This window comes from Podarcis muralis, chromosome 10, assembly GCF_964188315.1.
Source record: "Podarcis muralis chromosome 10, rPodMur119.hap1.1, whole genome shotgun sequence".
NCBI lineage: Eukaryota > Metazoa > Chordata > Lepidosauria > Squamata > Lacertidae > Podarcis > Podarcis muralis.
The window spans coordinates 70,687,826-70,710,672 of record NC_135664.1 but is presented as its reverse complement, the minus strand read 5'-3'; the positions used below and the strand labels follow the sequence as shown (position 1 = coordinate 70,710,672).

Genomic DNA, 22,847 nt, shown 5'->3' with positions numbered 1-22,847 from the left:
CCAAATTATCGAAGGTTATTCACCAAGGCCAGACTAAACGTCTTTCCTTCTGCAGTGTTGGATGGCAGGTTGAGAGGAGTTCCCTACCAGGACAGACTTTGCTTGTGTGCTCAAGAATAAATATAGGCTGTAAACCACAAAGAAGAAGGAGAGTTTGGATTTGATATCCCGCTTTATCACTACCCGAAGGAGTCTCAAAGCGGTTAACAATCTCCTTTCCCTTTCTCCCCCACAACAAACACTCTGTGAGGTGAGTGGGGCTGAGAGACTTCAGAGAAGTGTGACTGGCCCAAGGTCACCCAGCAGCTGCATGTGGAGGAGCGGGGAAGCGAACCCAGTTCCCTAGATTGCAAGACTACCACTCTTAATCACTACACCACACTGGCTCAAGTTTGCAGGGCAAATTCTCAAAATGCAGAGCTCCTAATGGAATCGCGCTCAGCTTCAGAAACAGCTGTTGACCCCTGCAAATCACCAACTTCTTCATTCTTGTGTACAGTAATGACTTCCTCTTAATGCCAGAATGCTAGGATAGGGCACAACACAAACACATCCCTGGATTCAGTAACTGTAGATCTGCATCGCCTAGATGGGTGACATGGCACCAAGACATGCATCCGCCGGCCAATTTCTTGCTCACAGAATGACCTGGAGGTTTGCTGCGAGAAATAGCCAGGAGACAGTGAGGCAAATCGCCTCTCCTGAGGGGGGGAGTGAGTGAGTGGGGAAGACCTTGCCATTTCTCATTTGCCCGGGCCAGCTGGCACAAATATTTTTATTTCTTTATAATTCCTTTAACAAATACCGTATTTTTCGCTCTATAAGACGCACCAGACCACAAGACGCACCTAGTTTTGGGAGGAGGAAAACAAGAAAAAAAATATTCTGAATCTCAGAAGCCAGAACAGCAAGAGGGATCGCTGTGCAGTGAAAGCAGCAATCCCTCTTGCTATTCTGCCTTCTGGGATAGCTGCGCAGCCTGCATTCGCTCCATAAGATGCACACACATCTCCCCTTACTTTTTAGGAGGGAAAAAGTGAGTCTTATAGAGCAAAAAATACAGTATATATATATATATATATATATATATATATATATATATATATATATATATATATATATTGCTTTCGTAGATTTTATATATATATATATTTGCTTTCGTAGATTTTCACGGGTACAGGAATGCAGGTTTTGGTGTCCTCGGGTGTCTTCCCGTGTAAAAGATGGGGTGTCTAGGCGACGTTTCGACGAGGTCTCACTCGTCATCTTCAGGCTGGTGCTTTCGGCTTCTTGTTACTGGAACAGAGCAGGATCTCAGTGTTTGAGTTCCTATAAATACTGTTGAGGAGGTGTGTTGTATAGCCTCCAATGTTCTGGGCAGAGAGGAAGTTCCCAGGCTGCTTGATTGTAATGAAGCTGCCAAGCGGTTTACAAAACAACAACAGCAAGGCATTAAAACGATCAATAAAAGACTGTGAAAAGCAGGAGTTCGTTCAAAAGACAATTAAAAGCATCAGCTGTGGGAAAAAAGACATGTGCTTTGATCTCAGCTTTGGGATAGGCTTGCCGAAATTAAAATGTTTTAAGCAGGTGCCACAGAAAACACAAGCATGGAGTTGCTGTCCCACTAAAAGACTGGCTTCTTACAACTGTGGAAAATAGTCTTGTCTGACACCCATAAGAGTGCCAGTTCTGCAGATTGAAGCCATGGGGGTAAGGTGATCTTGAAACACACACATTTCAAGCTCTCCATTATCCAGTCGCATAGGGATGAGGGTGGCGCTGTGGTCTAAACCACTGAGCCTCTTGGGCTTGCCGATCCGAAGGTCGGCGGTTCAAATCCCCGCCACTGAGTGAGCTCCTGTTGCTCTGTCCCAGCTCCTGCCAACCTAGCAGCTCTAAAGCACACCAGTGCAAGTAGATAAATAGGTACTGTTGTGGCAGGAAGGTAAGCAGCGTTTCTGTGCGCTCTGGTTTCTGTCACGGTGTTCTGTTGCGCCAGAAGCGGTTTAGTCATTTGGCCACATGACCCAGAAAGCTGTTTGTGGACAAACGCTGGCTCCCTTGGCCTGAAAGTGAGATGAACGCCGCAACCCTATAGTCGCCTTTGACTGGATTTCACCGTCCAGGGGTCCTTTACCCCTTACCTTTCACCTATCCAGTCGCATGAACAGCAGGGGATGTTAGGAAGGAAGGGGAAATCCATGCTAAAAATGCTCACCGGTTCCCCTTTCTGGCCCTGCAGGCCTCTGTCTCCTTTTGCCCCTTTCATACCATTCTTCCCATCGAGCCCAGCGGTTCCCTGAAATGAAATAATACACAGTTCTTTCCTGCTGTGTGCCTGGGGGAGCGAGAAAATTATGAATGGCTCTAGATAGACGAGAGTTTCTCAGCATTCCGTCCCCGTGTCTGAACGTTCCATCCCAGACTCCCAACATTCTAAAAGCGAGCAGGTGGCACAGCTCAGGGTGGGACCAGGGATGGTTTAAGGTTTATTTACCCATATATACAACCCGAGCCTGCAATGGAGGGGTTCACAACTTCAACACCCCCCAAAAACGTCTTGTTTCTCCCATTTTTTCTTGGAGACAGAAATCAGCCGAGGCTCTGACCCTCTCTCCAGCTTGCTGCTTTTACCAGAGTGCAACCTTTAGCCTCCAAGTCACATGCTGGCCAACTCTCAACTCTGGCTTTTGTTATCACTTTCTCAGAGCTGGAGGAGGGGCCCCACCCATTTGCCACCTGGCTTTCTTAATGGGCTGTTACCTTTCCTTTGTTTTCTTAATGGCTCATCTCCCAGGCAATTTACCTCATTCGGAAACTGGCCTGGCTAATATTTTAACATTTGCCTTGGTTAAATCCTAACTCCCTGCTGGACCTGGGAATTTAAGGGAGTCTAGGGAGTCTCAAACGCATAAAAATATGTGTTAAATTCCCAGTTGCAAAGTGCTGCCTTTCTCTCATACACATACAAAACCAGGCGAGCCGCAGAAGATAATAGATAGGGGGTGGGGTGGGGGAGAAACGTAGCGCTGAAATTTGATGGGGCAATGGAGTGGTTAGCAACAGACGTCTCTTTGATAGCTCATCTCCCTTCTTTGGTATTAAAAATTCTATTACATCTGGCTTTGTATCTGCTAGAGAGGTAATGATTGAAAAGGGTTTTGCAGAGAATGAAAGATGCTTCCTGTACATGAGTCGTCTCTCCGAGATGGATTGCCCTGTGAATCAACAACACTTAATGGCTCACATCAATTTTCAGCCATTTGTTGGATGAGAAATATATATTCAGTGCGTTCTGTTTTTTAATATTATTATTATTTTTTATATAAAAAAGGCAGAACCACGTAACATCTTTTTTTATTCAAATACTGCATCAAAGGAAAGGAGAGTTCCGGTGAGTCATCCTCTGCAATTTGAGGCAAAGCTGGCAAAAGCCACTTGTAGTAACTGGAACCTGTTGTCTTTGTCCATGGAGTTTTCTTGGCAGGGATACTGGAGTGGCTTGCCGGTTCCTGCTCCGGGAAGTGAGAGCTGGACCATAAAGAAGGCTGATCGCCGAAGAATGGATGCTTTTGAATTCTGGTGCTGGAGGAGACTCTTGAGAGTCCCGTGGACTGCAAGAAGATCAAACCTATCCATTCTGAAGGAAATCAGCCCTGAGTGCTCATTGGAAGGACAGATCCTGAAGCTGAGGCTCCAAGACTTTGGCCTCTGTCTCTGGTTTCCATGTTGCAATACATGGATGGTCTAGAAATTGTTGGCAGAGATCATCATACATTTTACATTTAAGGACCATGTCAGCTAGAGTTTCCACCAGGTGGGCATCGCATGGGCAGGTCCAGTCTCCTTCTGCCAAACCCGCAAACCTACCCTAAAGAAGGTTAGAAGGATTAGAATTGAACCTAGCCAGTGAAAAGGCCCTTCTTTCTTCCGGATTAAACAAAAATTGTAAATAATTAAGATTAAATTCCTGTGCCCAAGAGAGTTGAAAATAAAGAGGGGAGCATGTTTCCCCCCGCAGCTGAGATTACCGTAATTGCTGGCTATCTATGTCCCACAGCCTAGTTTTTAACATGGTCTTAGCGACTGGGAGAGCCACAGCGCCCAGGAGATCCTCTGAAAGCCCGAGTTGGGAAGCCATGTGGCTGAACTACCTGGGGGGAAATGGGAGTCATAGTCCAAATCATGCTTAATACTAACCCATTCTCCCCCTCCCCCGCCACTGCTGCAATACTTCACTGCCTGTTCCTGCTTCATTTATCACTTCGCATTTTCTACTTCAAGCACTTGATCAATAATTCCTGTTTTTTAATGACTGCTATAGAAGCTTTTAATATCGTGCTTTCTGTTTGCTCTCGGAAGATTTGCAACATAAATGTCGGCGAATCGATGGCAGCAGCTGTTCCCTGGACCCTGGCATGGGGGTGTATCTCTGATTCCTTTCCTGCTACAACAAACATCTTTCCCTTTGCTCTCCTTTCCATCGCTTCCCTAAGCTGCTAGCTTCGTTAGTGGTGACTTGTGCAGAGTGGGAGTGGTAGGGCGGCAGGAGGGGAGACGGCCAGAAGGTGGCGCCGGACCCAATGACAGGTAGTTGGCAGCACAGTAGGGGCTGGCTGAGGGCAAACTGGATCTGGTGGGCCGTTGCTTCATTTATCCTAATGAACCAGCCTGCCTTGCTGTAAACACAATTCAGTTGGCATCTGTGTGTCCGAAGAAGCAATGGAGTGCGCCTCCAAGGGTGAAGCCAAACTGCTGCTCCAGCAGCATCGAAGTGACCTCCCTGGGGTGCAAGCCTGGGAGTCCTGGGCTGCCCAGAGGACAATACCCTCTTCTTGGCCTCTCTGATGTGGTCCAAAGGAAAGCGGAACGAGACGTTTGGCACCGGTTTGACTGCAGGAGTTGCAGGCATACAAGGTATCATCCAACCGCCTTAGGGACTCCAAATTTGTGTAGGGTTTACTCCTCAGCCTTTTCTTCTCCTGAAGAAGGCAGCAGAGGTTGAGGACCAGAGCTTTGCTTCTCCAAGACGGGCTACTTCCCCAGGTTGACAAGCCCCATCTACCCCTCTGCAGCTGTGTAGAGCAGGCATAGGCAAACTCGGCCCTCCAGATGTTTTGAGACTACAATTCCCATCTTCCCTGACCACTGGTCCTGTTAGCTAGGGATGATGGGAGTTGTAGTCCCAAAACATCTGGAGGGCCGAGTTTGCCTATGCATGGTGTAGAGGCTTCATAATTCAGTAAGCTTCCTTGGACGGAGGTAAACCAACAGTCCATCTAGACACCAATGTTGTTGACACCAACTGCAGCAGCAGGAGTCTCTCCCAGCCCACCTGGAGTTGCTGGAAACTGAACAGAGACCTTCTGTGTGAAAACATCTCCAGCTCAACCAGGCATGGCCAAACTTGGCCCTCCAGCTGTTTTGGGACTACAATTCCTATCATCTCTGACCACTGGTCCTGTTAGCTAGGGATGATGGGAGTTGTAGACCCCAAAACACATGTAAGCACATTTACACGACCGGTTCCACCTGGAGCACTTGCGCAGGTGTGCGTTTTGTGCATAGACCGGGTATCCAGTTACTCCCATAATAGCCAAAGGTGCCTTGCAAAACTCTGCTGTTTCAGAGAAGCTTTGTAGATGCAGCTGCCATTTTTTAATTCTAGAGTCTTCTTGGTTTTAATCTTCTTCGGTTGCATGGCTTTATTTAAAAAAAAAGTCTAAGTTCAACATGGCAAGAGAGCAGCTGCAGTCTGAAACAGACAGGGGGCACCGTGTTGGCTTCTGCCATGCTTGTCTGTTCCAAGGTGTGCTCCAGTTACTGTTGTTTAGTCCCATAAACACGTAAAATGATATTAACAACAACAACAACAACAACAACAACAACAACAACAACAACAACAACTACAGTGGTACCTCGCAAGACGAATGCCTTGCAAGACAAAAAACTCGCTAGACGAAAGGGTTTTGTTTTTTGAGCTGCTTCGCAAGACGATTTTCCCTATGGGCTTGCTTCGCAAGACGGAAACGTCTTGCAAGTTTGTTTCCTTTTTCTTAACACCGTTAATACAGTTGCGACTTGACTTCGAGGAGCAACTCATAGAACGTGGTGTGGCAGCCTTTTTTGAGGTTTTTGAAGACTGGTGATTTTTGAAGCTTTTCCAAAACTTTTCCGAAACCGTGCTTCACAAGATGAAAAAAATCGCAAGACGACAAAACTCGCGGAACGAATTAATTTCGTCTTGCGAGGCACCACTCTACTGTTGCTTAGTCCCATAAACACGTAAAATGATATTAACAACAACAACAACTACTACTACTACTACTACAGCATGTTCGACGAGTGCTGCATGGTGCGTTTCGCTCTATCTACAACCTCTTGGTCCCACTGCTGGAGACAGGACACTGGGTTTAGGCAGACCATTCATTCAATCCAGTCAAAGTGGAAAAACCCCACAGAGGGGCATTCTGACTTACAGCAAATCCCGGCAATCCAGGTTCTCCCAGCTCACCCTGCCAGGGAAGTAAAGACAAAAATCAACACTTGGAAACGGCACTGAGCACATGATACAGCTGCTCACCTGAGGGATTTTGATGAAAGCTCCTAGACTATTCCTAAACTCTTGCTAATTAGACTGCAGGTAGCATTTTCTTACTCCCAGGCAAGGAGGTACGTATAGACTAAACAAAAAAAATTCCTTCCAGTAGCACCTTAAAGACCAACTAAGTTTAAGGTGCTACTGGAAGGAATTTTTTTTTGTTTTGACTATGGCAGACCAACACGGCTACCCATCTGCTACGTATAGACTGTTATTTTCATTTTCTCTCGTTTTCTAATCTTAAATTCAGTTCTCCCCATTTCAAAATCAATTTGCAGTTGTTTTTTTTAAAAGTCTTTATTAATATACATCAGCAAGTTAATGCAAATTTCTTCTAAAATGCACATTTTTGTATGCCATTTTCCCAATGCACCCATTTTTGCAAGCGATTCCCCCCGAATATGATACATTACGTTCACTAATATTTTTATATACTTTCCCTTGATATGCATTTCTGCACACATCATTTGGATGGAATATTGCGCTGCCAAATATGTAGAAGCATGCATTTCACAAGACAGCTGTGATTCAGTTCACGTAGTGTGTCAGAAAGTGTCAATCCGGTAGGTTTGCAGATTGATCCAAATTTCTTTCCCATCCCTTCTCACAGGAGCAACCTGGACCGGGCAACTATTTCAACCCCTTCACAGCACAACCCTCCTTTTAAAGGACACATTGGAACAGGATTTTGCTTCGGTGCTTCTTGGCCAATCAGGCATGAATCCCCAGGATTATTGGCGCTTGCCCCAGCCAATGGGGAAATGAGCTTTGCAGCTGGCCCACCCTCCCCAGGGTCCCCCCCATGACTGAAAGCAAACAGGGCAGGAAAGGAATCAGCTATTTATTAGGTTGGAGGTCTTCCCAGTTAGATGGACTCTTATCAGATTGTTGGTGCATTAACTGTTAAGATGGATGCAGGTACTCGGAAAATAAGAGCAGGGGTGGTACAGCAATTTGGGGAGCAGTTTTAATTTATATTAATTCGATTTATCGTAATTTGTGTTCCTATGTTCTGTAGGCAATTTGGTACCAAGTTGCATCCTAAAAAAAGGGATGGGAGGTAGCAGTTCTCAACCTGTGGGTCCCCAGATGTTGTTGGACTACAACTCCCATCATCCCTGAGCTCTGGTCTTGCTAGCCAGGGGTGATGGGAGTTGTAGTTCAACAACAACTGGGGACTCACAGGTTGAGAAAGGCTGGATGAAGAGATGGTTCTTCATCACACACATAATTATTTGGAAGCTGGGTTCTCTCTTGCACCGAAAGAGAACATTTGCCTGTTCCTAACTTTGACATTCATTCCCTGTGTTGCTTTGGTCAAGCCATACAAGATATCTGGAGGAACCGTTTGATGTGAGGCTGTTGCTTAGTTGGCACAGAGGTTAATTCACCCCAACCCCAGGCTACATGTGTGAACACGGGAGCCATTCGGACTGACCTTCTGCCCCACTGGGCCTCTTGTGCCAAACAGACCCATGATTCCTTTCGCCCCGGCTTCTCCTTTCACTCCCTGAAATGAGAAAAAATACACTGAATGATCACGCAGAGAAAGATACATTGCAATACTCTTTCACCCAGGCTAGTGCCCAAAGTTATTAATTTATAAAATTATTTTCCATCATTTTTGTTATGTACTGAAGTTCTCACCCTGGGCCAGCAGGGGGATACTGTAGATAGTTATGCAAATAAGGGATCGAAAGTGATGTTCAGTGATTGGATAGTTTTAGAAAGTTGCTACAGTAACGTTGCACTGGAGTCCTATATAAGCAGGCTGACTTAGCCCTTCAGTTCAGTTCTGTTCTGGCCTCTGAATAAACAAGAGCTGCTTGAAGAATCGCCGTGTCATCTGATACGTTCACCCACAACTTAACAATTTTGATTTGGGTGTCCAAAGTTGCAGGTTCAGCGAGGATGAGGGAGGACTTTTAAGCAAACTGCGAGGAAATCAAGTGTTTATCTGGTTTTGGATTGGTTTTTTTGCCCAAGTCAGAAATTGTTCAGCAACAGGTCATGAGGTTGGTTATGAATGCTCCATGGAAATGTGCAGTCCATGAGCTATTGACACACAGGGCACAATTTAGGGAAACCCACAAGACGTTTTATGTAGTAAAATGGATATTGGCAAGAAGGATAGTCAATTGCAATCTTCTACCACAACCACTGAGTTTTAAAGACAGAGAGAGCTGTTACAGTTAAGGAAACCAACAAAATCAAAGGAACCTTTTCTCCTGATGGTCCATCTTCTCCTTTCTCGCCCTTGTCACCATCAAATCCTGGAGGGCCTCTTTCACCCTAAATAGCAACAGAGACAAAACTCTTTTTTTCCAAATAAAAAGTCTTTATATTTATTAATGATATATATATGAGCTCCATTAGGATGACCATATGGGACGCGGGTGGTGCTGTGGGTAAAAGCCTCAGCGCCTAGGGCTTGCCGATCGAAAGGTCGGCAGTTCGAATCCCTGCGGCGGGGTGCGCTCCCGTTGCTCGGTCCCAGCGCCTGCCAACCTAGCAGTTCGAAAGCACTCCCGGGTGCAAGTAGATAAATAGGGGCCGCTTACTGGCGGGAAGGTAAACGGCGTTTCCGTGTGCGGCTCTGGCTCGCCAGATGCAGCTTTGTCACACTGGCCATGTGACCCGGAAGTGTCTCCGGACAGCGCTGGCCCCTGGCCTCTTAAGTGAGATGGGCGCACAACCCCAGAGTCTGTCAAGACTGGCCCGTACGGGCAGGGGTACCTTTACCTTTACCTTTAGGATGACCATGGTTATGATGGCCATGGTTACATCTGCATTCCATAACCTCTCCTGTCTTGCTGACTTCTCCTAATTCATATCCTGTGGGTCTGCTCAACCTGGTAGGCTAAACCATGGCTTCACCATATCTTGGGATCTTAACCAGGGTCAGAACAGTAAATCACAGTTGGAAATAACTATGGTTGAGCACCATATCTACATCAAATGAAGGTAGAGAGTTATCTGTGAGCCACTTGGATCCAGATTTGGTTTTAGCTGGGAGTCGTTATGGAACATTGCGTGGACAGGCGGAGTCCCCTAAACCCTGGGCAGCCCCCGTGTGGAATAACGACTCAAGACAAGGTGCTATGGGATTAAAATTGGCCACAACTTTATCATGTTTCAGATGTGGGTAGACCTTGGCTCAGGCATTGGGCGTTTATCCCTCTTAGTCCCCCGCCAGGGATCTGGGGAACATCAGGGTTATCCAGAGTGTGTGTGGGAGATGGGCTGGCTCTGGAGAACATATGTTCAAGCAGAGAGAGCCCGCCCCCGTTACGCCGCCGTCGCAGGGGAGAGCAATGACGACCTCTCGGCGTACGGCCAAAGCCTCCCCTCAAAACAACCTCATTAATGGGGAACCCTGGTATTGCCGCCGCAAAGAGGAGGGGGGCGTGGGTCACTGCTACACGCCCCCCCCATTTAGGGGAGATAGACTAAAGGATTCCGCCCAAGGCCTGACACCGCCAAAGTTGTGACTTTTTGCTACGGGGAAGGCAAACCTGCCAATGCAGGAGAATTCCTTTCCGGCCCTCCAACAGCGACCCTGAGGTAGCAGCGCCCGCGTACCTGTGCAGAAAAGGTTAACCTGCAAAAGAAGTCTTAACTGAGGGTGGGTAGGGTGGGAGAAGCTCTGGAGCCACCTGATGATTCCCAGGTAAGATCCTCCCTCTATTGTGTGGGCAGGTAGTCCCTTCCCCTACCTGGCCTGCTCACCTTGGCAACGCCTCCCTAGGCGGGATTGGGCAACTGGCTGAGGTAGGCGGAGATCTCCAGGTATCCCACCTGGCGAAGGCGAAGCCAAGCCTGTGCTAATGGTGCCGCATAGGGTCCAGGGGGCTGCGCGCGACCACGCAAAGGGCACCCCCCATTTAATGTGGGGAGCGGTCATTGCGTGTTGCTTGTGGCTGTCACCAGATACTGGGAATTTGTCAAAATTCATTACTATTTGGGTTATTATTACTCTTAATCTCAGGGCTGTGGGTTCAAGCCCCACATTGGGCGAAAGATTCCTAAATTGCAGGGGCTTTGACCAGGTCAGGGTCCTGCCAGCTAGATTCTATGATCTATGAATTTTACTGATCTTAAAGCAGTCCAAGTTGGTGGCCATCATGGGGGTAATTGCTCTCTCGCTCTTTCCCATTCATGATGCCAAAGATCTGGAATTATTCAGAGGCCTCTGGCTTTTGGTCCTGGAAGGTTTCATTCACAATATTGTTCCACCTGTGCAATTCACAGCCTGTGAAGTATTGAGGGGAAATCTAATCTAGATGTTTTATAGATGGTACTTAACACCTACCAAAATAGCTAAAATGGATAAGACAAAAACAAATCTGTGCTGGAGGTGTGGTAAAACAGAGGGGACACTTATACGTGTTTGGTGGACCTGTGAAAAAAGCAAAAGCTTCTGGAATACAGTGGTGCCTCGCAAGACGAAATTAATCCGTTCCGCGAGTCTCTTCGTCTTGCGGTTTTTTCGTCTTGCGAAGCAAGCCTATTAGCGGCTTAGCGGCTATTAACAGCTTAGCGGTTTAGCGGCTATTAACGGCTTAGCGGCTTTAAGAAAAAGGAAACAAACTCGCAAGAACTCGCAAGACGTTTCGTCTTGCGAAGCAAGCCCATAGGGAAATTCGTCTTGCGGAACGACTCAAAAAACAGAAAACCCTTTCGTCTAGCGAGTTTTTCGTCTTGCGAGGCATTCGTCTTGCGGGGCACCACTGTATAGTATATGACGAGCTTAAAAAAATGTTTAAGTAGAACTTTATGAAAAATACAGAAGCTTTTCTGCTAGGGATAACGGACACAGGCATAGCAAGAGAAGATCAGAAAATATTCCTCTATGCCACAGGAGCGGCAAGGATCCTAACTGCTAAAAAGTGGAAAAAAGAAACTGTGCCAACAAAAAAGGAATGGCAAGACAAACGGTTAGAGAATATTGAACTGGCTAGATTAGCAGAGGCAATTAGAGATCACACTAGACAAGAGTTTCAAAAAGCATGGGGGAAACGCAGAGAATACTTCACAAAACAGTGCCCTAAAATACCTGGACTTGTTTCGATTAATGTCTGCAGGAGACTTTGTGGATATTTAAGTTATAATTGGAAAAATCTTAATAATTATTCATAAAGGAAACAGCTTATAAGAAGTAAACAAGGAGGCCAGATACAGGATAAAGGAAGCCTTTTATTTGATTGTTTGTATGTTATGCTTATTGTATGTTATGTTCACGTTTAATGAGGGTGGATTTCTGTATTGAGTTATGTTATGTTGTAAATAAAATTTCCAATAAATAAATATTATTCCACCTGTGCTGAGCCTCTGATACATGGCGAGATTCTAGCTCACCTGGCTAGACAGGAAGTTCAGTGGTGGCACAGAGAGCAGCTTGCGGGATCAGCCGTGTAAGACCAACATAACAGGGGTGCTCCTCACACCAATCTCTGTGAGCGATGGAGAAAGCAAACTCCTATCGGAAATAAAGGAAAAAGCCCAACTTACGGGATCACCTTTGTTGCCTTTGTAGCCTTGAGGTCCAAATGTCGTCATGGGGTCTCCCTATGATTCAAGCACAGAAAAGAGAAAGGCCTTCGCATGATGAGTTCACCTTGAGTCAGAGCTGAAACTGAAGCTGGATTTAAAAAGAAAGAAAGCTGGACAAACAGATGCGAAGGAAATAAGCAGCTATCTTCTCTTTAAAAGACATCTGAAGGCAGCCCTGTTTAGGGAAGTTTTTCATATTTAATGCTGTATTGTTTTTAACACTCGATTGGGAGCCGCCCAGAGTGGCTGGGGAAACTCAGCCAGATGGGCGGGGTATAAATAATAAATTATTATTACTATTATAATAAATAGATGTACTGCTATTCCTGGTGGACAAATATGTCAGTTTCCACTTCTCTCGTTTCCTCAGCTTTTTTTCCAGTTTTTCCTTTTTCCATTCTTCTTTTCAAAAGTCCTCGTGAAAACTCACCATCATTTAAATACCTGTGTCTTCCAACACACACACACTGCTGTACGGAGGTTAGTTGTGATTCCTGCATTGCACGGGGGTTGGGCTCCCAGCTCTACAGTTCCATGATTCTAGGTTTGGCTAATATGCACATTTTTGCAATTTCCCCTAATATCGTGCATTTTTTAATGTTAATGCCGCAATTCCTCCCCCCCCCCCCCGACTTCTGCACACACTTCCCCCTAATATATCAATTTTTGTATACATTGTTTGGGAAACTGCATCACAAAATTCAGAGCAGTGTGAATTCACAGGATCATTGCCTTCCAGTTCATGTTTTGTTTCAGGAAAGGAAAATGGAGCGTCAAAATGGAAGCGTAATCAATTTTTTCCTGCCTCACTATCCAGGAACCATTCTTGCTTTACGTGGCTCCATAGAAGAGATTGGCAAATGATGCCCCCTTGCATTTAATTGGTCCTGAAGCAGGCAAGGTTAGAATGGAGGAAGTCCAAATGTGGAATAGAAAAGGAAAAGGTTAGTAAATGCTGCCGTGGCAAATTGTCAACTTAATCACATCTCCTGCGCTGTTTAATTCACCCACTTCCGCCTAATTTTCTATTCACACTTTCTTCAGAGAGGGCATCACACATTCCTTTATGACTGGGAAACAGCATCTCCTCCAGCGAGGGAGAATCAGAAATTCATTTGTCGCAATGGCAGACAAGCTGCTTTGAAAACCCATTTCTTCAGAGAAAAATGGCAGACTGACTTTCCAGAGTGGTGTATGCTCTAGTTGGGGGACAGGGGGCGGGCAGGTGTGGAGGACTCCCTGGTCCTGAATGGGATAACTGTGCCCCTGAAGGACCAGGTGCGCAGCCTGGGAGTCATTCTGGAGTCACAGCTGTCCATGGAGGCGCAGGTCAATTCTGTGTCCAGGGCAGCTGTCTATCAGCTCCTTCTGGTATGCAGGCTGAGACCCTATCTGCCCACAGACTGTCACACCAGAGTGATGCATGCTCTGGTTATCTCCCGCTCGGACTACTGCAATGGGCTCTATGTGGGGCTACCTTTGAAGGTGACCCGGAAACTACAACTAATCCAGAATGCGGCAGCTAGACTTGTGACTGGGAGCGGCCACCGAGGCCACATAACACAGGCCTTGAAAGATCTACATTGGCTCCCAGTACGTTTCCGAGCACAATTCAAAGTGTTGGTGCTGACCTTGAAAGCCCTAAACGGCCTTGTCCACCCCCATCGTTCAGCCTGGACACTGAGGTCTAGCGCAGAGGGCCTTCTGGCGGTTCCCTCGCTGCAAGAAGCCAAGTTACAGGGAACCAGGCAGACAGCCTTCTTGGTAGTGGCACCCGCCCTGTGGAACGTGCTCCCATCAGATGTCAAAGAGAAAAACAACTACCAGACTTTTAGAAGACATCTGAAGGCAGCCCTGTTTAGGGAAGCTTTTAATGTTTAATAGACTATTGTATTTTAATATTCTGTTGGAAGCTGCTCAGAGTGGCTGGGGAAACCCAGCCAGATGTGTGGGGTATAAATAAATTATTATTATTATTATTATTATTATTATTATTATTATTATTATTATTATTATTATCATCATGCATAGGCAAACTCGGCCCTCATCTAGAGGGGGCCGAGTTGTAGTTTTGGGACTACAACTCCCATCATCCCTAGCTAACAGGACCAATGCTCAGGGATGATGGGAATTGTAGTCTCAAAACATCTGGAGGGCCGAGTCTGCCTATGCCTGATTTAGCTGTTATTCCTGCATAGCTGAAACTAGAAGCTTCCTTCAAACTAGGGCCATCTTAAGCATATCCGGTGCCGTGGTGCAAAGATCCCCCACATTTCCCAGAGTTGTCCACCTTTTCCCAAGCCTCTGCAGGGATCGCTCTCCTCCCACGCAGGCTTGGGAGGCAAGCTGCACGCCCGCCAGCCATATGGTTGGCGGGGCACAGCTGGCGGACGTTCAGGGAAAGGGGAGGCCGCTGGCAAATTCGCGCAGCTCCCCCACTCCCTGGGGCGCCTCTGAGAGGCCAGCGCCCTGGCACAACGAACCACTAAGACCAATGGGAAAGATGGCTCTGTTTCCAACTTCACCCCACCTTCCCTTTTCATTTTCTTGCCGACATCATTATCCAGGTGAAGTCACTGTTCAGGTATGAATCCAAGAGAGATGCGCGGTGATGGGAGGATGGGGATCTCCCCCCCCCCAAAAAAAAGAGCAAGTTGTTTGGGTCAATTCAACCTACCCCATTACCCTGCAGTGTTAATTATTATTATTATTATTATTATTATTATTATTATTATTATTATTATTTATTTTTATTTATACCCCGCCCTCCCAAGCCAAGGCTGGGCTCAGGGCAGCTAACAAGCAATAATAAAAACAAGTTGAATGGATACAACTTAAAAACAAGATTAAAATACAACATTAAAATATTGAAATATTAAAATGCAGCCTCATTACAGGAGGAGAAAGGAAAAAGAAAAAAGAAAGAGGGGGAGGGAATCAAACTGGCTCCAAGCCAAAGGCCAGGCGGAACAACTCTGTCTTACAGGCCCTGCGGAAAGAAATCAGATCCCGCAGGGCCCTGGTCTCATGAGACAGAGCGTTCCACCAGGCCAGAGCCAGTGCTGAGAAGGCCCTGGCTCTGGTTGAAGCCAATCTAACTTCCTTAGGGCCTGGGACCACTAGGGTGTTGTTATTTATGGACCTTGAGGCTCTCCGTGGGGCATACGAGGAGAGACGGTCCCGTAGGTACGAGGGTCCTAGGCCGTGAAGGGCTTGAAAGGTCAAAACCAGCACCTTAAATCTGACCCAATACTCCACCGGGAGCCTGTGCAGCTGGAAAAGCACTGGGTGAATATGCTCCCATGGCAGAGACCCCGTGAGGAGCCTTGCTACAGCATTCTGCACCCGCTGGAGTTTCTGGGACAGCTTCAAGGGCAGCCCCGCGTAGAGCGAATTACAGTAGTCAAGCCTGTAAGTGACTGTGTCGACCTCTTTAAACATTGCTTACCCTTTCTCCTTTGGCCCCAGGAAATCCAACATCGCCCTAAGGAGGAGGAGTGTAAATGAAAACAAAGGAATACCTCATTAATACTATCACAATGCCAAATCCCTCGGCCAATTCTGAAAGAGAGAGTCCACCGTTGTCATACCATGGGGGCACAGTGGCCAGTGACTCAGGAATGTCCGCAGACAAACATGAATGACTTTCCTTTGCTTCAGTGAAGAAGAAGAAGAGTTTGGATTTGATATCCCGCTTTATCACTACCCAAAGGAGTCTCAAAGCGGCTAACATTCTCCTTTCCCTTCCTCCCCCACAACAAACACTCTGTGAGGTGAGTGGGGCTGACAGACCTCAAAGAAGTGTGACTGGCCCAAGGTCACCCAGCAGCTGCATGTGGAAGAGCGGAGACGCGAACCCGGTTCCCCAGATTACGAGTTTACTGCTCTTAACCACTACACCACACTGGCTCTCTCAGTGAGCACTGCTCTCTTCCCAAGAATAGGGACCACATCTTAGCCAGGGAAGACACAATCTGACCTGGGAACAGACAAGGCAGATAGGACTGGCCACATAGCCAAGGTGATGGGGACTACTTTTTATGGGATAGGTGGTGCCACCTGCCTTGTGGGAACTGGAAGCTGTGCAGAGTCCTGCCAGGATTGCAGGAAGGTATACAGTGGTGCCCCGCAAGACGAATGCCTCGCAAGACGGAAAACGTTTTGGAGGTGCTTCGCAAAACAAATTTCCTATGGGCTTGCTTCGCAAGACGAAAATGTCTTGCGAGTTCCTGCAGGGTTTTTTTCCTCCCCCCCCTTTTCCCCAAGCCGCTTAACAGCTGATCCGCTAAGCCGCTAAGCCGCTTAACAGCTGATCGCTAAGCCGCTTAACAGCTGATCCGCTAAGCCGCTTATCAGCTGATCCGCTAAGCCCGCTAAGCCGCTAATAGCGCTAATCCGCTAAGCCGCTAATGGGCTTGCTTTGCAAGACGAAAAAACTGCAAGACGAAGAGACTCGCGGAACGGATTCTTTTTGTCTTGCGAGGCACCACTGTATAAGAAACTGAAAGTCAACACAGACAAGACTGAGACACTCCCATCGAGTGGTTGCCCCTCACTAGATGAGTGGGATGTGTTTTGTTCTGGACACACTACCCATCCCCCCAAAAGAGAAGTTGCACGATTTGGGGGGCACTCTTGGATCCAACATTGACATTGGAGGCCACATGGCACTTAGCACCTTCTATAAACTTTGACCGGTGACCCAGGTTGACCTTATCGGACATGGGTGGCTCTGCTCCAGTTCTCTATACTATGATAATCTCTAGGCTGGATTAATGCAATGCATTGTACTTGGGGTGGCTGCAGAAGATTGGGGGGTGCAGTTGGTGCATAACGTGAAAGACAGGAAGCTTTGAACATGTAAATCCAGTTCTGACCTGATTCCCTTGGCTGCATAGTAGTTTCTGGGATCAATTGAAACTGCAGTTTTTGACCTTTAAAGCCCTATATACAGCTTGGGACCCCAATGCTTAAAGGACTAGGTAAAGGTAAAGGGACCCCTGACCATTAGGTCCAGTCGTGACCGACTCTGGGGTTGTGGCGCTCATCTCGCTTTATTGGCCAAGGGAGCCGGAGTACAGCTTCCAGGTCATGTGGCCAGCATGACTAAGCCAATTCTGGTGAACTAGAGCAGCACACGGAAACACTGTTTACCTTACCGCCGGAGCGGTACCTATTTATCTACTTGCACTTTGACGTGCTTTCAAACTGCTAGGTGGGCAGGAGCAGGGACCGAGCAACGGGAGCTCACCCCGTCGTGGGGATTCGAACCACCGACCTTCTGATCGGCAAGTCCTAGGCTTTGTGGTTTAACCCACAGCGCCACCAGCGTCACAATCTTAAAGGACTACCTCTTCCCCTTTGAACCTGTGTGGACACTATGATAATCATATGAGGCCTTTCACCCATGTCTCACCTCTGAAAAGTGGAGCACAGATAGTGAGGAATCAGTTAGTGGGTATCTCTCTGTAGTAGACCCCAACTTTGAAACCCTCTTTCCCCAGAGAAGCAGGGCCCCAAAATGCATGCTTGGGTTAAACATGGGTAGCAGGTCTGGAAATATTGAGGATGCTCAACATATATATTCAACAATTGGCTACTTACCTTCTCCCCTTTTGGTCCCGAAAGGCCACTCTGTCCCTGTAAACATGCAGGGAAGAGATCATTACAAAAGCAAGACTTCCCACGAGTGAGCTCTCTCAAAAGTGTCTGAGATAGAAGTAGATCAAGGCTGCAAGAGGAATCCATCTTTGCTACATCAGCATAGGAATGTGAGGAATACCCAAGTGGAATTCCACCAAGGTGTCCATTATCGTAGTGATTGGACTTTAGTTTGAGGTACTTATTATCTGGACCTTCAGCACATAGGACAGCTCCATAGGGGGAACTCCAACAAGGGCGAAAGCTTAGCAGAACATGAAGACTTGTGCTATAGCAACTATGGCAAAGTGGGCAAAGGAGACCAGGCAGAATCAGGACTTAAGTGCTGCAGAGATTCCAATGAATCTCCCACCTCCCTGAAATTCTGGGACATAAATTTAACTCAACCATATTTTCAGCAACAGAGAAACTTTAGGGGTTCTCAAATGTGTGGGTCGGTGGGTAGATCCAGACTATGAACCAGGTCTTGAATTTCCTGCCACACTTAGCTTGCACTTACCATCATGCCAACAGGGCCACGAACTCCCACAATTCCTTCTTCGCCCTGTTAAAAAGAAGTTACACCGGTATTCCTCCGGAGGTGCCTTTTCCAGCCTTCACTCCTCTCTTTCTCTTTGATGCCCCTCTTTCATCCCCCATTGCTCCCTCCTTCTTCTCTCCCCCCCCCACCCGCCATCACCTGAACCCTCCTTGTTCCACTGCTTCATCTGTTATGGCTGTCCCCTGGCTCTCTCCCTCTGGGCTGCCCCCACCTGAAATTAGACTAAGGCCCACAGGTGGTCCATCCTTCCTACAGGGCAACGCCACGCCTGTCCTTACTCTCTGCAATGAGCTTCCTTCCAGGCTAGAACTGAAACCACACAATGCAAACCTCCTCCGATCAGGGCAGACCAACGAGGTATCCAAAATCCACATTCCAGTCCTGCAATTTCCACACACCTGTCACTTTGCCCCTTAGGTGCATTGATCCAGCCATAAACTCTGCCTAGAATCCATCTGGGCGCACCTGTCTTTCCCCCATTAGCCTTTACTGTGCCATTTACAAGATAAGTGTCAAGAGAGGGCCAGATGTTTGCTTGTACGTTTCAAATACTTGCACCTGGCTTTGTGTCGACTGCTTAGCAGCTAAGCCTCTGAGCAAAGACTTGGGTGGGGGGAACTTAGTTCTTCATGCATATTCCAATGAAGTTCAGGGCTAAATGATGAGGAACGTTTGAGGGAGCTGGGTTATGTTTAGCCTGGACAAGAGAACACTGAGACTTGCTATGCTAGCCATCTTCAAACATAACATCTGAAGGGTTGTCACTGTTAGAATTCCTTCTATGTGAAGAAGAAGAAGAAGAAGAAGAAGAAGAAGAAGAAGAAGAAGAAGAAGAAGAAGAAGAAGAAGAGGAGGAGTTTGGATTTTATATCCCGCCTTTCACTCCCCTTCAGGAGTCTCAAAGCGGCTAACATTCTCCTTTCCCTTCCTCCCCCACAACAAACACTCTGTGAGGTGAGTGGGACTGAGAGACTTCAGAGAAGTGTGACTGGCCCAAGGTCACCCAGCAGCTGCATGTGGAGGAGCGGAGACGCGAACCCGGTTCCCCAGATTACGAGACTACCGCTCTTAACCACTACACCACACTGGCTCTCAATAAAGTAGATTAGCCAAAATGCTGAGTTGCTGAGGTCTGTCACGCACATGATGCGCAAACTCTGCAGATCCCTAAGTGTGCCGGTGTCGGTTGGCATCGGTCGCTGTGATGTTTGGGCTGAAGAAAGCTTTTGAAGCTCCCAAACGATTGACCAGGAGGGAGAGAACATGCCAGTCGGGCATGTGTCTCTGCCAGGGTCCTACTCGAGTGTAGGCTGAACTCCTGACAGTCACATGGAAGATGGAACAAGCCTGATTTCTGCTGCTCCAGAGGGGAGGACGCGAACCGATGGGTTCAAAATTACGAGAAAGGAGATTCCGACTAAACATGAGGAAGAACTTTCTGGAAACGTGCAGTGTGTACCTCTGTGGGCAGAACCACAGCATACATTTAGATCACACCTGATGCCCGTTTAAAGCAAATTAATTCTCCCAAAGAATCCTGGGATTAAGGGTGCTTGGAGTGGTAGCTCTATGAGCAAGAAACTACAATTCCCATCCTGCGGTTTAAACTGGGTGTGCTTTAAATATATTCTATAGTAAGTGGCCCCGATCTGGTGGAACGCTCTGTCACAAGAGACTAGGGCCCTGCAGGACTTGACATCTTTCTGCAGGGCCTGCAAGACAGAGCTGTTCCACCAGGCCTTGGGCCAAGGCACAGCCTGACCTCCTCCTTCGGTAATCCTCATAGCACTCTAGCCCAATAGTTGCCATTAATTTGATTTTGAATTGATTTTACAATGAATTGATTTTAGAATGCTGTGTTACTTTTATTGTTGTTAGCCGCTCTGAGCCCGTCTTTGGCTGGGGAGGGCGGGATATAAATAAAAATTTATTATTATTATTATTATTATTATTATTATTATTATTAGCGCTGTTTGACAGCGGAACAGACTCCCTCAGAAGGTGGTGGATTCTTCACCATTGGAGGTTTTTAAACTGAGTTTGGATGGCCATCTGTCAGGGGTTATTTTGCTGTGATTCCTGCATTGCCGAGTGGGGTGTGTATGTGTCATTCTATTGCAGTTTAATTACCTTTTGTCTTTTATCTTGCATATTTTTAACAATCTGTGTTTTACACGTGTTTGTTTTAATTTTTCTGAGCTGCCTTGAGTCCTGGTTCTGGGGAAAATAATAATGATGATGATGATAACTATATTCAAAGCGGGGAAACGGGTGGCATTGTGGTCTAAGCCACTGAGCCTCTTGGGCTTGCTGATCATAAAGTCGGCGGTTCGAATCCCCACGACGGGGTGAGCTCCCGTTGCTCGGTCCCTTCTCCTGCCAACCTCGCAGTTCGAAAACACATCAACAAGTGCAAGTAGATAAATAGGTACCGCTTCGGCGGGAAGGGGACGTGGGTGGCACCGAGGGTTAAACCACAGAGCCTAGGACTTGCCGATCAGAAGGTCAGCAGTTCGAATCCCTGCGACGGGGTGAGCTCCCGTTGCTTGGTCCCTGCTCCTGCCAACCTAGCAGTTCGAAAGCACGTCAAAGTGCAAGTAGATAAATAGGTACCACTCCGGCGGGAAGGTAAACGGCATTTCCGTGCACTGCTCTGGTTCGCCAGAATGACCCGGAAGCTGTACCCCGGCTCCCTCGGCCAGTAAAGTGAGATGAGTGCCGCAACCCCAGAGTTGTCTGCGACTGGACCTAATGGTCAGGGGTCCCTTTATCTTTACCTTTACAGTGGTACCTCGCAAGACGAATGCCTCGCAAGACAAAAAACTCGCTAGACGAAAGGGTTTTTGGTTTTTTTAGCTGCTTCGCAAGACGATTTTCCCTATGGGCTTGCTTCGCAAGACGGAAACGTCTTGCAAGTTTGTTTCCTTTTTCTTAACACCGTTAACACAGTTGCGACTTGACTTCGAGGAGCAACTCATAGAACGCGGTGTGGTAGCCTTTTTTTGAGGTTTTTAAAGACTTTGATGATTTTTGAAGCTTTTCCAAAGCTTTCCCGACACCGTGCTTCGCAAGACGAAAAAAATCTCAAGACGACAAAACTCGCGGAACGAATTAATTTCGTCTTGCGAGGCACCACTGTATAATCAAAGCAGAAGCTTCTGTGAAAAAAACCACTAGTGATGTTACCACTAGGCGATCCTACCTGAGGCCCAGGGAGCCCCCGTGGTCCCCTTGGACCCAGTCTGCCAAGGCCGGCCTCACCCTGGAAAAGAAACAGAAACCAGGGGGCTGCAATAAAAACAAGAACGAAAACAAAGCGGTAGCTCCCCAACCCCCAGCTGTATGGATATCCTGGGCTGAGGGATGACTCACCTTGCTGCCCTTGATCCCAGGGACACCAGGCATCCCCTGAGAAGCAAAAAAAGGTGGGGGAGAAATAGATGAAAAAAACCTTTTCCCTTATCAAGACAAGGAACTCTGTTGTTCGTATTTGTAATGCAGTGCAGTGGCGTTTAACTAGGCATCCAAATACACAGAGAGTTTATTTGTTTATTTCCTACATTTATTTTCCACCTTTTCCTCCAAGGAGCTTAAGGCAGAATACATAGTTCTTCCCTTTTAATAAATAATAATAATAATAATAATAATAATAATAATAATAATAATAATAATTATACCCCACCCATCTGGCAGGGTTTCCCCAGCCACTCAGGGCAGCTTCCAACAAAATATTTTGTTTTTGGAAAGCTGTTACAATGATATACCGTATTTTTCGCTCTATAAGACGCACCAGACCACAAGACGCATCTAGTTTTTGGAGGAGGAAAACAAGAAAAAAAATATTCTGAATCTCAGAAGCCAGAACAGCAAGAGGGAACCCTGCGCAGTAAAAGCAGTAATCCCTCTTGCTGTTCTGGCTTCTGTGATAGCTGCGCAGCCTGCATTTGCCCCATAAGACGCACACACGTTTCCCCTTACTTTTTAGGAGGGAAAAAGTGAGTCTTATAGAGCAAAAAATACGGTGCACTGAAATTCAGCCAGGGGGATTTGAGGAAGTCACTTAACAATGTTACTAAGATTGGATTAAGTACAATTAAGGGGTTTGTTTGTTTGTTTAAAAAATTTGGAAAATCAATTAAAAAATTTGGAAAAAATATATTAAAATACAATCGTCTATTAAACATTAAAAGCTTCCCTAAACAGGGCTGCCTTTAGATATCTTCTAAAAGTCTGGTAGTTGTTTCTCTCTTTGACATCTGACAGGAGGGCGTTCCACAGGGCAGGTGCCACCGCTGAGAAGGCCCTCTGCCTGGTTCCCTGTAACTTGGCTTCTTGCAGGGAGGGAACCGTCAGAAGGCCCTCAGCACTGCACCTCAGTGTCCGGGCAGAACGATGGGGGTGGAGACGCTCCTTCAGGTATACTGCACAACAACCTATGAACGCTCTGCGAGTGATCAGGCTTAGAGTCATGGGCTAAATTCTCCCCAG

General features: G+C 46.9%; 1 protein-coding gene across 1 annotated transcript in view; it reads right to left on the bottom strand.

Annotated features, from left to right (window-relative positions):
- The window catches only part of LOC114605525 (uncharacterized), a 231,287-nt gene that overhangs the window by 38,349 nt on the left and 170,091 nt on the right, over positions 1-22,847 (bottom strand). The window contains exons 68-77 of the mRNA XM_077935611.1: positions 21,732-21,767; positions 21,562-21,621; positions 18,318-18,362; positions 17,762-17,797; positions 15,606-15,641; positions 12,116-12,172; positions 8,825-8,896; positions 8,043-8,114; positions 6,483-6,518; positions 2,222-2,302 (exon numbers count right to left, since the gene is read on the bottom strand). Coding sequence (XP_077791737.1) covers positions 2,222-2,302; positions 6,483-6,518; positions 8,043-8,114; positions 8,825-8,896; positions 12,116-12,172; positions 15,606-15,641; positions 17,762-17,797; positions 18,318-18,362; positions 21,562-21,621; positions 21,732-21,767 — 531 coding nt within the window. The remainder of the gene's footprint in view (positions 1-2,221; positions 2,303-6,482; positions 6,519-8,042; positions 8,115-8,824; positions 8,897-12,115; positions 12,173-15,605; positions 15,642-17,761; positions 17,798-18,317; positions 18,363-21,561; positions 21,622-21,731; positions 21,768-22,847) is intronic.